This window comes from Penicillium crustosum (assembly GCF_028827405.1).
Source record: "Penicillium crustosum strain IBT 35664 chromosome Unknown utg000001l_segment0_segment0, whole genome shotgun sequence".
Lineage (NCBI taxonomy): Eukaryota > Fungi > Ascomycota > Eurotiomycetes > Eurotiales > Aspergillaceae > Penicillium > Penicillium crustosum.
The window spans coordinates 7,558,832-7,572,850 of NW_026623122.1; the positions used below are offsets into that span (position 1 = coordinate 7,558,832).

At 49.1% G+C, this 14,019-nt stretch overlaps 5 protein-coding genes across 5 annotated transcripts; 3 read left to right on the forward strand and 2 right to left on the reverse strand.

Moving 5' to 3' along the window:
* Positions 1-389: 389 nt before the first annotated feature.
* Positions 390-2,597, forward strand: N7487_002841 (Zn(II)2Cys6 transcription factor; the record flags this gene model as incomplete). The annotated part of the gene is made up of 4 exons (XM_056870588.1): positions 390-430; positions 505-689; positions 747-1,678; positions 1,740-2,597. 4 exons carry the CDS (start codon positions 390-392, stop codon positions 2,595-2,597), a joined length of 2,016 nt encoding a protein of 671 aa, XP_056735372.1.
* An 831-nt stretch (positions 2,598-3,428) lies between these two features.
* Positions 3,429-4,773, forward strand: N7487_002842 (uncharacterized protein; the record flags this gene model as incomplete). Its single annotated transcript, XM_056870589.1, has 2 exons — positions 3,429-3,609; positions 3,674-4,773. 2 exons carry the CDS (start codon positions 3,429-3,431, stop codon positions 4,771-4,773), a joined length of 1,281 nt encoding a protein of 426 aa, XP_056735373.1.
* A 682-nt stretch (positions 4,774-5,455) lies between these two features.
* Positions 5,456-8,137, forward strand: N7487_002843 (glycoside hydrolase family 92 protein; the record flags this gene model as incomplete). The annotated part of the gene is made up of 4 exons (XM_056870590.1): positions 5,456-5,582; positions 5,639-6,282; positions 6,336-7,348; positions 7,417-8,137. 4 exons carry the CDS (start codon positions 5,456-5,458, stop codon positions 8,135-8,137), a joined length of 2,505 nt encoding a protein of 834 aa, XP_056735374.1.
* An 882-nt stretch (positions 8,138-9,019) lies between these two features.
* N7487_002844 (glycine decarboxylase subunit T) lies at positions 9,020-10,537 on the reverse strand (the record flags this gene model as incomplete). The annotated part of the gene is given in 3 exon segments (XM_056870591.1): positions 9,020-9,272; positions 9,286-10,083; positions 10,158-10,537. 3 exon segments carry the CDS (start codon positions 10,535-10,537, stop codon positions 9,020-9,022), a joined length of 1,431 nt encoding a protein of 476 aa, XP_056735375.1.
* A 765-nt stretch (positions 10,538-11,302) lies between these two features.
* N7487_002845 (putative neutral amino acid permease) lies at positions 11,303-13,028 on the reverse strand (the record flags this gene model as incomplete). Its single annotated transcript, XM_056870592.1, has 4 exons — positions 11,303-11,383; positions 11,455-12,505; positions 12,567-12,709; positions 12,777-13,028. 4 exons carry the CDS (start codon positions 13,026-13,028, stop codon positions 11,303-11,305), a joined length of 1,527 nt encoding a protein of 508 aa, XP_056735376.1.
* Between the last annotated feature and the right edge of the window lie 991 nt (positions 13,029-14,019).

A 14,019-nucleotide genomic window follows, 5' to 3' on the forward strand; every position in this document is an offset into this window, starting at 1 on the left:
TCTGTCGGCCAAGTTTAATCCAAAATCCCTACATATTGCGTCAAAGCCAGGCAGGAGGATATTATTCATGTTTTAAAGGAAAGTGGTAGACTTCAAATGTTTGGTCTCGTTAGTCGTGAGGGCCCTACATGGCTGGAGGTTCCAATTGGTCCACGGTCCACCTGTGCCCACCTGGGAAGTTTTTATGGATGACTCATCGTCATTATGCGGGGCCTCCGGAGCATAACATCGAACTTCCAACCTTAATATTGGTCGCCAAGATGGATGTGATGAAGAAAAATTCTCCACGCTGTCCCACCTATACATCCAGTGGGTCAGAACAATAAATAAATTGAAACTTGAGGCACAATATACATAAGTCCCAGAAGCAGACTGTCGTTCCGTTCAGCATGCAAGCACAAGCAAAGCCCCGGCCCATGACATTCACGGGGTATGTACGCCAGAATGCTCCAGAAACTTACTTGAAAAGGCATTCACTTATTTCTTTTTTTTAAAAAAAAATAGCTGTTGGACATGCAAAGCAAGGAAAGTCAGATGTGATGAAAGGTCACCCACATGCAAGAATTGTGAGAAGCGAGGTATTCCCTGTGGCGGCTATGATATTAGACTGCAGTGGGTATCAGACCCGTTCGCAGAGCCTGATATGGTCGCAAATTCCAATAAACAAGGGCGACGGAGAATATTGCTAGGTATGAAATTATCTATACCTTCCACCAGGCCTATCATCTGACGGCTTTAAAATGAAGATACCGTGTGTCGGTACCAGGAAGAGGACATCGATGACTTCCTATCCAGTATCGAGCATGATGTAGGATCTGGTTTATCGTCGAAAAGGGGTCCCTTCTCAATTTTCCCATTACATATTGAGGACCGTGACTCCTCCCAGAGCTTGGTCCTGTCACCTGATGAGCTAGGGGGAGATCAGGCAGGCTGGAGCTCCGATGGATACTTGGCAGGGTCAATAGGTATCGACCGCGACTATGCCCAAGACACAGAGTTGCAGGACTTGGAGCTAGACCAAGCCTCACTCCAATTTGAACCTTCCTGTAATGCTTCTTCTGACAATGCAGTCGATGTCTACGGCTTTCATATTCACAGCCAATCCAGCACGGAGATTGGCGGGAGTATCAGGGAGCACGATCATTGGGTAGAACTCACCTCGGCTCATGGAACGATGAGTGAGAACCCCCCAATATGCGACTGGGGTGATTCACTAGTGCACTCAGATACCACACCACTATCCACATCTCCAACTTTGTCTGGCTTAACGCTTATTCCAATTAGGCACATTGCAAGCAATGCTTTTGGAGATGGGGAAGTTGTGAAGCTGATGCTCCACTACTTGGATCATATTGCAGATCTTCTCCAACCCATCCTTCACACCCAAAATCCATATCGCAGCTTATATGCTGCAGCTGCAATCGAAGGCGCACAGGTCAGCATGTCAAACCAAATTGCGACCAGAGCAAAACTGCATTCAGCGATCTATCACGCCATTTTATCATCAGCGGCATTCCACTTGTGGAACCGTGATAAACTCCAGACCAGATGCTACAATATAGGTGCTAAACATAGGCACTATGCAATTCAATCTGTGCAGGCTGCCGTCGACTCCTCCACACCAGGGGCAGATTACAAATTTTGGTTGATGGCAATATTATCTCTTTGTACACTCGGAGTAAGCATGGCTAAGCTTATCGCGTCTATACATTCTCAGTGCACTCACTAATGTTCTTTAGGTAATATCCGGGGATGGAGACTTCAAAGTGCACTTGGATGCTGCAACCAAACTACGAAATTCGCGCAAAAAATGGAGTTTGATCAGTAGCTCGACCCGGCAACTCAATGAGATCAGTGCCTTTTTAGCACTCATGGCCCGAACAGTGTCTTTCGAGGCTACTCTGTCACCTTGGCCCGGTATCGAAGCCGACATCTCTCACACAGAGGATATGACCATTCAGTCAAGCAGTTGTTATGAATACATGTACGGGATCACATCAGCCATCGCCGCAATGATCCAGGAAACGTGTCGACTGGGTGAATTTGTGGCTCAGTTCGAGAGGCAAAAACAACCTATCCCAGACGATCTTCTCCAGGCCTGTGAAACCTTAGGCGATACCCTGCTATCCTGGAGCCTGGAAAATGAGAGAATATCGTCAATTGTGACAAGTGATGACTTGATGATGACCCTGTTCAACCATCAGGCAAAAGCTTGGCATTATGCGGCATTGATTTACTATTACCGACGTATCCAACATTACAAGCCCATGGATGTCAGAGAGGAAGTTCAGGATATCATCGAGCACCTAGATGCTGCCGAGCATGTCAAGTCGAGGTCAAAATCCCGTCGAGTGCGCATAATGGCCCCGATCACATGGCCGATGTTTATTGCTTCCTGTGACGCCATCGGCGCACAACGGGATTCCTGTAAATCGTGGTGGCACCGAGTAGATCATTACGGGATCACGAACATATCTAGGCAATGGGATATAGTACAGCGGATCTGGGAGAAGGTGGACGCCAACCGCAATGAGCTCGGTCCACTCTGTTGGATGGAGATTTTTGACTCTGTGGGAATTAATGTGTTACCTATATGATCCCAAATTGCCAATACTATTGATTTGCAGCAAATGGCAAGAGTCACCAACACTACCGCATTGTAACTGTGTCTTGTAAGATCTGAAAAAGAACCAATACATATTTACGAGGTCATTGAAAAGTGGAGTCTCGGAGTCTCTTTCTTTGAATTAAGTGTGGAGCCAATGGATCATCCAATAATATCAGGCCTTGTCCCCCACTTGACTGCAAATCCTCACTGGGTACATGTATACACCCTCGTCGTGGATTGGCTATTTGGTCAACCCAGTTCCTCTCCGAAGGGCATTGTTGAGCACTGGTCTATGGACATTGGTGGATATAAGATATACCGTCGGTGTTCGAGATTCAGTCGAATTTGCACATTTGACCAAACTGTCGCAAGTGATCCATATATCTATACAAAATGTCGACTCCCATGCAAGTTCATGGGACTAGGTCAGTGCCATATGAGCCATGATGAGGTTAGTAATGCTTGCAGCTCCAATGAGACATGCATGGTCCAAGTATGACCCTGGGTTAAGTGATCTGTAACCTATCTTTGGTAACCACCTGGGTAAAGCTGGGTATGTAATCTAATCCGTTTATGCGTTGCCCAGTTCTATCACTCTCTATCCTTTGCATTCCCCTGGACCAATTAATGTAAAACACGCGATCAGGTTACATGCGTGGTCCATGGCAATTTCCTTCCTCTGGATATATTTTCAAATTCGCGTCTGCTGTTCCCCTCTGCCATAAAACGCTTGACAATCCGCATTCTAATTCCCCCTTTGCCTTACTTCCGAGGGAAATTACAAGCCTCGAGGCGATGGGAATAATTTCCACCATCAACCATGACTCGGACACATTTGCCTGGACCCGACGTCGCTTCACAGCCCAAAATTGAGATTCAGCTGGTCGGCCAGCAACCTCGCATTGTCAACTCATATACCACTGGCGACCAAATCGATGGTACTGTCATCATCACCGTTGAACAAGAAACGCCTTTAGACGATGTTCAAATCGTGCTGCAAGGTTAGTTTGCTCTGGAATCTATTCGTGTCACCACAGGAACCCTCAGTTGACGCCAACAACACAGGCTCATCACACACGACCATCAATCACGTTCCGTGTGGCTGCATAGAGTCAGAGCATATTTTTCTCGAGCTCCGCCAAACAATTGAGGAGACTGAGTATCTGCTCCCAGAGGTTCTATATCCTGCTTGCTCATACTTGTTTCCTTTCGCATTCGTTGTGCCAGGTCGTTTGCTACCACAGGCCTGTACGCACTCACTGACAAACCCCCACGTTCACCGTGCACACACTATGCTTCCACCGACTTTAGGTGACCCTATGCTATCTAGTGATGGTCAAACCTTGTTGGATGATATGGCTTCCGACATGAGCCGAATTTCGTACATTATTGGCGTTGCTGTACTAAGGAAGTCCTCAACGGATCACCGCCAGCTCGAATATTTGGCAACCCATGCCAAAAAGGTGCGCATCATTCCAATCGTGGAAGAAGAACCGCCTATCAATGTTGTCGATCATCCCTACTACTGCACGAGCAAAGTAAAGACTGGACGACATGGACCCCTGCGGACCAAACTGGGCCGGCTTCTCGCTTCCTCGTCGCAACCCAAGCCAATCCGCTTACTCCCTCCAGGTTATTCCGGTGATAAGGTGAGCACTGTAGCCATAGTACAGCTCCGATTTGACCCAGTGGGTAACGAGCAGCCCCCTCGACTTGGATCAATTACCAGCAAGCTTAAGGCGAGCACTTTCTATGGCGCAACTCCTTGGGCGGATTTCCCTTGCCAGTCCGGTGCGATATTATCCGGGCAAGGCGGCCAGTGTGTATTCACTAAGTCTATCCCGCTGTTGACGATGTGTGTTTCCTCAGCCGAATGGGAGAAGCACTCAGCATCATCTGACTCTGACCGCCCCAACTCAATACACCTTGTCACTTCCCGAAACTCGGACGACCCATCGGTATCATTCTGCAAGGACGAGTATTATACCACCTCGGTCATCGTCCCTATCACCATCCCTAACTCTAAGACCTTTGTGTCAACCTTCCACTCCTGCCTAATATCCCGAACCTATTCACTGGATCTCTCGTTGACCTACCATACTCCTGGCATGAAAATTCTGAAACCAACTATCTCCCTCTGTGTGCCAATCCAGATCATTACCTAGCTCAAGTACGCTGAGTCTGTCAATTGTGAGTTGGGAATGATCATGAAACAGGAAGAAGAGAACTGTTTCTCATGGGCGTGGTGAGTGTTCACTATACATTATCATATTGCATATTTAGAAATTAACCTCTCAAAGGAGTCGTTCACAAGAGATTTGCAGAAAAGATAATGAGTGGGAATGAGTGATAATATGGATGCTGTCCACTCTTTTCTGACATTTGATATCCAATCTGAGGCTGAGGTGACACAACCGTGTTACACGGTGCGTTCTTCTTAGTTCCTGAGTTCCTTTGTTAATTGTTTATCTTTACCTGCTATGTAGAAATTAATAATGAAATATCCTACAAGTATTCTTAGAATAAATAAAGTTTTTGCTAGGAATTCTACGAAACTTATTGCCAGAAGGCATTGGAAATTGATCCAATTTCCAAGCTCGTCTTGGACAATTTCTCAATGCCATCAGTCCGGGTACACGAGTCTCACCAATCAACCCCTAGTACACCCTTGCACTACCCTCGACAACATCAAACTGATCCCCAGATCCAATACGGGAATATGCAGATCGGAATGTAACAGACAGGGATCGCCAGGGGCACACATACCAGGCAGGTGCGGGATGAAGGGGGGGGATCTAAATACCAGATCTTCCCCACGCGCTTGATCATTTTTATCCAACCTAGACCATGGTGCCCTATTTGTTACTGCCGCTATTTTTAAGTCGCGTCCTGGTTACTGCCGCGGATATCTCTCCAGTGGAAGATTACAATGTCCTACAATACATCAATCCCTTGATCGGTAGTGCCAACGGAGGTAAGTTGAAACAACGAGATGAGTTCAACTTCATACCAACAACAAATTCTCCCCAGGCAATGTGTTTCCAGGCGCGTCGTTGCCATATGGTATGGCGAAAGCCGTCGCCGACACAGATTCAGAATCCAATCAAGGAGGCTTCGCATACGAGGGCGGCAGTGTTACCGGATTCTCCAGTATGCACGACTCCGGCACTGGGGGCAATCCTTCGTTAGGGAATTTCCCTCTCTTTCCCTATGCAAAGTGTGCTGGGGACGATGTGAATGGCTGTGTCTATCCGAAGAATCAACGAAAGACGAAATATAAGCCTGAATCGGTCCAGGCGCACCCAGGATACTTTGCTATAGAGCTGGCATCGGGCGTCCGGGTTGATATGACAACTGCGCACCACACCTCCCTGTTTCGTTTCCAGTTCCCACATGATAACAGCACCAGCCCCCTGATCTTGTTAGATCTCACTGATCTGTCGAACTCCCGTCAGGACAATGCGACCATCTCGGTGGACAACACGACGGGTCGAATGACCGGTGATGCGCGGTTCGCTCCTAGCTTTGGATCGGGAACATACGTCCTGCATTTCTGTGCGGACTTCAAAAGCCCTGCAGCCCAGCGAGATAGCGGTATCTTTGTCAATTCTCGTGCTAGTGCTGGTGTTCATGATTTAAAAATATCGCGCAGTATCAATGGATACCCACTTCCAGTGAGTCGAAGAAATTTGTTCACATACAGAAAAATCTGACCGTGACTTTGTAGGGTGGTGGATTTGTCCGCTTCAAGTCTGCCCCGGATAATACAGTCCTCGCTCGAGTGGGCGTTAGCTTCATCAGCACAGAGCAAGCTTGCGCTCATGCGGAGTCTGAGATTCCACACTTCGACTTCAACGCAACTCGCCAGACAGCAATCGAACAATGGACGGACAAGATGCGTCCGATCCGTGTCTCAAGAACAAATATCGATGCATCCGTTCTGTCCAATTTCTACAGTGGAATCTACAGGACTATGATCAATCCGCAGAACTACACAGGCGAGAACCCACTCTGGCAGAGCAGCGAGCCTTACTTTGATTCGTTCTATTGTCTTTGGGATTCGTTCCGCTCTCAAATTCCGTTCCTCACTATCTTCGATCCTTCCTCAGTAATGCAGATGGTGCGCTCCCTCATCGACACCCAGCGTCATCTAGGCTGGCTGCCGGACTGCCGAATGTCACTATGCAAAGGACACACACAAGGGGGCTCTAACGCTGACAATGTCCTGGCAGATGTCTACCTGAAAGGTCTCAGGGATGGCATTGATTGGGATGCCGGGTATGCAGCCGTGCAAAAGGACGCCGAGGAGGAGCCATACGACTGGTCTAGCGAAGGCCGCGGTGGTCTACGCAGCTGGAAGGATCTACACTATATACCCGTGGAAGACTTTGACTACGAGGGCTTCGGAACAATGACGCGCAGCATTTCACGCACACTCGAGTATTCGTACAACGACTTCGCTATCGCACAAATGGCTCGCGGCCTGAATAAGACGACCGATGCAAAGCGGTACGAGACAAGATCGCGATACTGGCAAAACCTATTCAAGGAGGACCAGGCCTCTCTCTGGCAAGGAAAGGACACCGGCTTCACCGGTTTCTTCCAGCCCAAGTATCTGAATGGAACATGGGGCGTCCAAGATCCCCTCACATGTTCGAACATCGACCAGAGCGGACACGCCTGCTCACTACAAAACACTGCAGGCGAAACTTTTGAATCCAGCATCTGGGAGTATCAATTGTAAGCTGTCAGATCTCTTTTGTCAACCTAATCCCAGCACCCCAGTCCTCTTCTAACCATCCCCATAGTTTCGTCCCCCACGATATGCAAACTCTAATATCCCTCCTCGGCGGCCCCACCAACTTCGTCGCCCGCCTCGACTACCTCCACGACCAAAACATAACCTACATCGGCAACGAGCCCGCCTTCCTAACAGTTTTCCAATACCACTATGCTGGGTGTCCAGCTAAGTCCACATCCCGCGTACGCACCTATATTCCAGACTACTTTTCCCCCACGCCAGCTGGACTACCGGGTAATGACGATTCAGGCGCAATGGGTTCATTCGTCGCGATGGCGATGATGGGATTGTTCCCGAACCCAGGTCAGAGCGTGTACCTACTCACAGTGCCATTCTTCGAGTCCGTTAGTATTGTTTCCCCGCTGACGGGGAAAACGGCAACGCTGAAGACGGTGAACTGGGCTCAGTATAATACGGCTAATGCTACTGGTGCTGCTGCTGGTGGGAATGGGTTTATTCAATCTGCTACCCTAGATGGGAAGCCTTATACCAAGAATTGGATTGGTCATGATTTCTTCACAGAGGGGCGGGAATTGATTCTTGTTCTTGGAAAGGAGGAGAGTGAGTGGGGGACTAAACCCGAGGATTTGCCGCCTTCTTTAGCACCGGAGGCTGAGGTCCGTGGTGATGATGGGACTGTAAGGGACCCCATGTGGGCGAGTGTTGTTGGGGTTGGGGAGTTTGGTGATTTTGATGGTCTTCGGTCGAAGCGTGCTTTGCCTTCCTAATCGTCTTGTGGATACAGGGAACTTGGTTGGTTGATTTGGGGCTGTGCTGCTTGTAACCCTGGAGGTACCTGCTTCCTCAGCTTGTGTATTTGGTAGGTTGTTTATCCTTATAACATCATTTGTTTGCATTGAATACATAATTCTTGCTTCCAACTCGGAATATCAAGTAGGTTTTGAGTAGATCTGATCTACAGGCATCCTAATTTAAATAAAATACTTATAGAACCCACCTAAAACTGCATAAATTATGTGTCTTTACGATTCAATAAGATTTAATTAATGCAGAACCAAGAAGCCAAAAAGACTGTGGAGCTCAATGGGCCGTGATAGCTATTTACTATCCTGTTATCCCCCGTTGTGAGGTGTGCAGGCAAAAAGGGCGTTGGTCATTTCTGGTTCTTGGATTTATATGGAGTATCTGGCGAGCCATATAATGATTAAATGAAATTTACGTATTTTTAGAAGGATTTACATATTCTTTTCCGTTTCGAGCGCTATTGTATATCCTAATTGATGCGTCGATGATACTGGCAGATATGCCGCCAATGGCTTCAAGGCCAGAGATTACACCATGAGAGGGTAGAAAAAATATTGAATATATCAGCTGCGGAAGCAGAATCGAAGCAACTGTATGTGACTGGAAAATAATAGTCAAGATACATATTTGTGCGAGCAGAGCTAGCATATAATCAAAATGTGAAGTCAGAAAGTCTTTTGATATGATGAATATCAGTCATAAAATCGGAAACATATATACACAGGCCAAGTAATAAAAGTCATCGAAACGCTAGTCTTTCGCACAAGTCTCTCCATTTCAGAAAGGAACAAAACCGAACAGCACAAAACAAGAACCTAGAAGGAGAAGAATAGACCCTCTATCCTTTATTGAGGGGGACGGTGGAACTTGCTCTCAATCCAAGGCATACCAACAACAGTAGCCTTGCGGACCTTATTGCGGACCTTAACAGCCAGCTCGGTACCCTTCTTGTGAAGCCCTTGCTTGACATATCCCATAGCAATATTGGCACCGCCAAGCGACGGGCTCGGCAGACCGGAGGTGACAACGCCGACCTCAACGGGGTTCGCTGGGTCAGAGATGTCCACGACGACAGCGCCCTCACGAGCAGGGGGGGCCCTTCTCAACAGACAGTCCGATGCGACGCTGGGAGATAGTCTTCGGGCTGGCGAGTTGGGAAAGGATGACGGAAGCACCGTTGAAGGTGGCAGTGGCAGGATCGCGACGATCACGGCCAACGACCCAGCCAAGGGCCGCGGCGGGTGGAGTCTGCGAGGTGGAGATATCGTGGCCGTAGAGACACATGCCTGCCTCGAGACGGAGAGAGTCACGGGCAGCTAGACCGGCGAGACGGGACTTACTGCTGTCGGCGAGGAGGAGCTCGGTGACTTGTCGGGGGAGGGATTCAGCGCCGGAAGTCGGGATGGAGATCTCGAAGCCGTCTTCGCCGGTGTAGCCGGTGCGGGAGATGAGGAGGGGGTGAGGAGTTGCGCTGCCGTCGGGCAGGGTGAGGTACAGCTCACGGCAATTGCCAAAGTAGAGGGTGCTCAGGTCAGTTTCGGAGGCGGGGGTGTTTGCGGTGTTGATGAGGGGTTGGAGGACGGAGGCGGCGAGGGGTCCTTGTAGCGCGACCAGCGCGCGGTCTCCAAGGATCTCCCACTTGAGGCTGTCAGCACCGTGCTTGGAACGGTAGGCTTCGATCTCGGCGGTTAGGAAGGCCAGGTCCTCTGTGCGGCGGCCGGCGTTCGTGACGAAGTAGAAGGTGTCTTCGCTGCGGCGGGTGATAACGCAGTCGTCGACAATACCGCCGGTGCCTTCTTCAAGAAGGCAGGAGAGAGTGGAGGTGTTGGGGGCGAGCTTGTCTACTGAGGAAGGAGTCACCTTCTTCAGGAGGTCAACGGCTCCGGGGCCGCTGAGCTGATGCTGAACCCTATAGACGGGGAACTTGGTTAGCCATTGCGAGTTTGTTTTGGCTCGGAAGCGGTTGACTTACATGTGGCTCACATCAAAAGACTGGCCTTCTCACGAGTCCACATGTGGCTTTCCACATGGCTCAAATCCGCGTATTGCAAAGGCATATCGAACCCGGCGAAGGGCACCATCTTAGCACCGTGCTCCACATGCAAGTCATAGAGCTGCGTCTTGCTGAGGGGCTCGCTCGAGTTAGAGGCATAGCGCACAGCCTGATTCACAGCACGCGAAGCTACGGCCACCACTGGCGCATTGGCTTTCAATGACTGACGGGCTGTTGGTCGCACCATAGCCGCGGAGGAGAGCTCCCGCCTAAGTACAGTGGAGCCGATAGAGGCGCGGGGAAGGTTGAGGGTGGCGGCCCTCGCGGCGGCGAGGTCAACACCTCGTGTGAGAATACGGACGCTAGACATGGTGAATCAATGCTGAAGTAATTGAATTGACAAAAGAAAAGAGGAAAAGAGAAATAAATGAACTGCGAGAAGTCACCAATCCGCCGTCGGGGAAGCATCGCGGGAAAGTCACGTGGTGATAGGCGATCGGGGAGTAGCTCGTTGCCCGATTTGGACGTTCACAGGAGGCTGATGGCGATATATAGCTCTTAGAGTCTGACTATATCATTGGCCTGTTTCCATATAGAACGTGTTAACAATTGCATTATCATGGGAGAATCCTCGTTTGTGTTCTCCATCGGAGGCAATTGTGTCCTAGAGTCAGGTACATGGCTACATTGATTGGTAGACCAAAAGGCCATCGGAGTATTGCCGCGGCGATGGCAAATCATACCCGGAGAGCCAAATTGCAGCCCCCAAGCCGATCGCCTGTATTGAATTGGAATTTGACAATTGCATTAGAGAATGCCGGGATAAAAATATACATGTAGGGGAGCAAGCCCCAAGATCCAGGCGTTCCGTCAAGCTATACACAGCAATTGAGAGCCCTCGACAGGCAGTGCATCCATCTGGAAAAAGAAAAATAAAACAATTCCCAATACCCCAAAGGTGGCCAAGTGGTATGTGTAATCCACAATTATCCGCCCCTTTGCTTTCCGGTCATCACAGTCATAAGCCACCGGTATCTAGTCTATGAACCGGTCGGTCGAAAATAACGTGCACAAGAGATCCAAATGCGAAGATGAAGATGAAAAAATGGTACAAACTCCTCGCCCTGCGGGAAGTTTACAGTGCATTGCTGGCACAGGTGAAAACACCACCGACGGTGCCGTCTGCGTAGCTGGTGACGACGGACATAACAGCAGCCTAGAGGTAAATGTATTAGCACGGGGAGAAAAAAGAACAAGTCAATCCAAATAGCGGAGATCATCACTTACGTATGTTCCGGGTCCCAAAAAGAAGAAACCAACGAGAATTAAGAAGACATTAAAAATGAATCCAAGCCAGCCCCGAATTCCACGGACCATGAAGAAACGAGGTCCGTGGTCTTCAGCGCGCATGCGGATATAGGCAGTACCCCAGAAAATGAATCCGAAGAAAGAATCAAAGAGGGAGCTCATAATAGACAACAAGTCGGAGAAAAAGGGAATGACCTCGGCGATGATAAAGGCGGCAAGCCAAAGCGCGGCAAGAATTCCACCCCAGGCAGCCCAGCCAACGACAGTGTTGTTGCCCTTGTGGCGAGTGCCCTCGAACAGGCGGAAGAAGATGAAACGGGCCGAGACAGAGGCGTACAATACGCCCAGGAAGATTATAGTCGGGATCATGAACGAGAAGGAGACCTTCTTGAACACGTCGTCGCCGATGGAGCCAAAGGCCGGCGCAACCATATACTGGTTACCGACGTAGTTATAGGTGACTGCGCCGACAACACTGAAGACGATAATCTCGGCGATTGTCACGGCTGTGACGGACTTCCAAAAGTCGCGGGGCTCCTTCATTTCGGCGATGAAACTGGGAAGGGTGATTTGGCCAATGAAGGTGTAACTGATGTTCAAAAAGGCATTCATGCCTTTGACAAATGAGGTGCCCTTGGCAGGAACGACGAGCACAGTGGGTTCTCCCAGTGCCGCCGAGTATCCTGCTGGGTGATCTTCGACGGAGGCAAACACTGCAGCCAGGACGACGGAGATGAAGGTGAAAAATGCAGAGAGGGTCGCGACTTTAGATAGCGTACTAAATGTGCGGGGCAGCGAAAAGCACCAGGAAATGATGGCGACGACTAGAGAGAAGACGACTGTGCAGACAGCACCGTTGGACATCGTGTTCAAGTACTCGGCACCGACCACACAGTGCAGGCCCTGGATGAAAGTGTTGTTCAGGAGGAACATGACTGCGGTGGCCCACCACGCAATCTTGGAGTCCCAGAACAGGTATTGACCGATGTCGCAAACATCGCGGACTTCCGGGTGTCGCAGACAGAATCTCCTATACAAACATTAGCACCGAGGCTCACCGCTGGTTGTAGCTATTGGACGGGGTATCATACCAGGTGATCAGCGAAGTATACAAGACAATGCCGGCAATAACCACGGTCAAAATCAAACCGGGAACCAGACCCAGAATGGAGTATGACCAGGGGAATGACATAATAGCCAGACAAATGTATTCGGAGAAAAGCAATGCAGCAGTCTGTTTTCAAGAAAAAGGATCAGTCAATCGGCCCCAACTTCCTTATGTCGGTCTAATCGAAGCGTACCTTTTGCCAACTACACGTGCGGTATTTGATTGTGTTCTCGGACTCCATCTCAATCTGGCGACCGATGCTTTCTGTAGTTGAGGATTCGTCGAGAGCAGTGACATTATGAAGCGAGCCACGGCGGCCCTGGCCCTCAATGTCGAAGTCCTTCAGTTTGGGCTCTTGCTCGGACTTGTCAGACAGCTCGACGCTGTTGTGGTCCCGGTCATGGTCCCAGCTGGCAGGGTTAGGCGATCCATTTGGAACAGCCATTTTTTATTTTGAAAAGCGGACGAGCCGCGCTTGTCGGAACTCGGTGGAGTCGAGAGCAGAGTTGAAGATCTGCAGCTGCATGTAATGTTCCTCAAGAAGATAATTGATAGGAGACTGGTGGGGTGTAAGCGGATTGTGTTCTTTTTCTATGTTTGTTCTTTTTTTTTTCTTCTCTGGACGGATGCGCCGGTCAGACACTTACACTCAAATGATTGAATTCTGGGGATGATCGGCAGGTTGGAAGGTGAAGCGATCAAAGCTGGACGGATTAGGGCAAATGCGGGTACCTAAGGTAGTATTCCCTGAACTGCACGCAATTCTCAACTTGGATCGAAGAGTGGGAAGAAGAAGAGATGCAAAGGAAGAAATAGAAGAGAGAGATGAAATATAGTGAGAAGAAAAAAAAAAAAACTCGAAGTATAGTAGAATACCAGGCACTCCGTATGGCGCGATCGCATCTGCATGGTAATCTATTAATTTGGTATCTGGAGAATACCGTCATTTCCGACCTCCACTGAAACTCTTTGACATCCGGAAAGTAAAAAAAAAAAAAAAAAAGGGATAAAAATCAACTAAATCGCAGACCAGGCAAAATGTAGTAATATGACGTTGCTAGAGCCAAGCATCAGCCGCAATTGGCGAGGTATAAGCCGTGGCTTTTGGTAGGCTGTGCCAAGGGACTGTGTTCAGGACCTGATGAAGTCAAAGTACCTGGGCATCAGGGAACTTGGATACAGACCATTGGACTTGAAGATCGCAACTGTACACTATATATAGTACTGATGTTTGCCAGTACATAGGCATCCAGATGTCAGTATACAAAGTGTGCGCCTATTTTCCTCTTTTTCCCTCTTTTGATATCAAACTCCACGGGCATCCCGAATCCGCATTTTTCCAAGGGGGGCCAGGAGCTTAGCTTGCCAAATGATTGGAGTCTCAGAATGTGCTTAACCCACTAAGGCAAAGTCGGTTGCGCCCGCATCTCCGTATC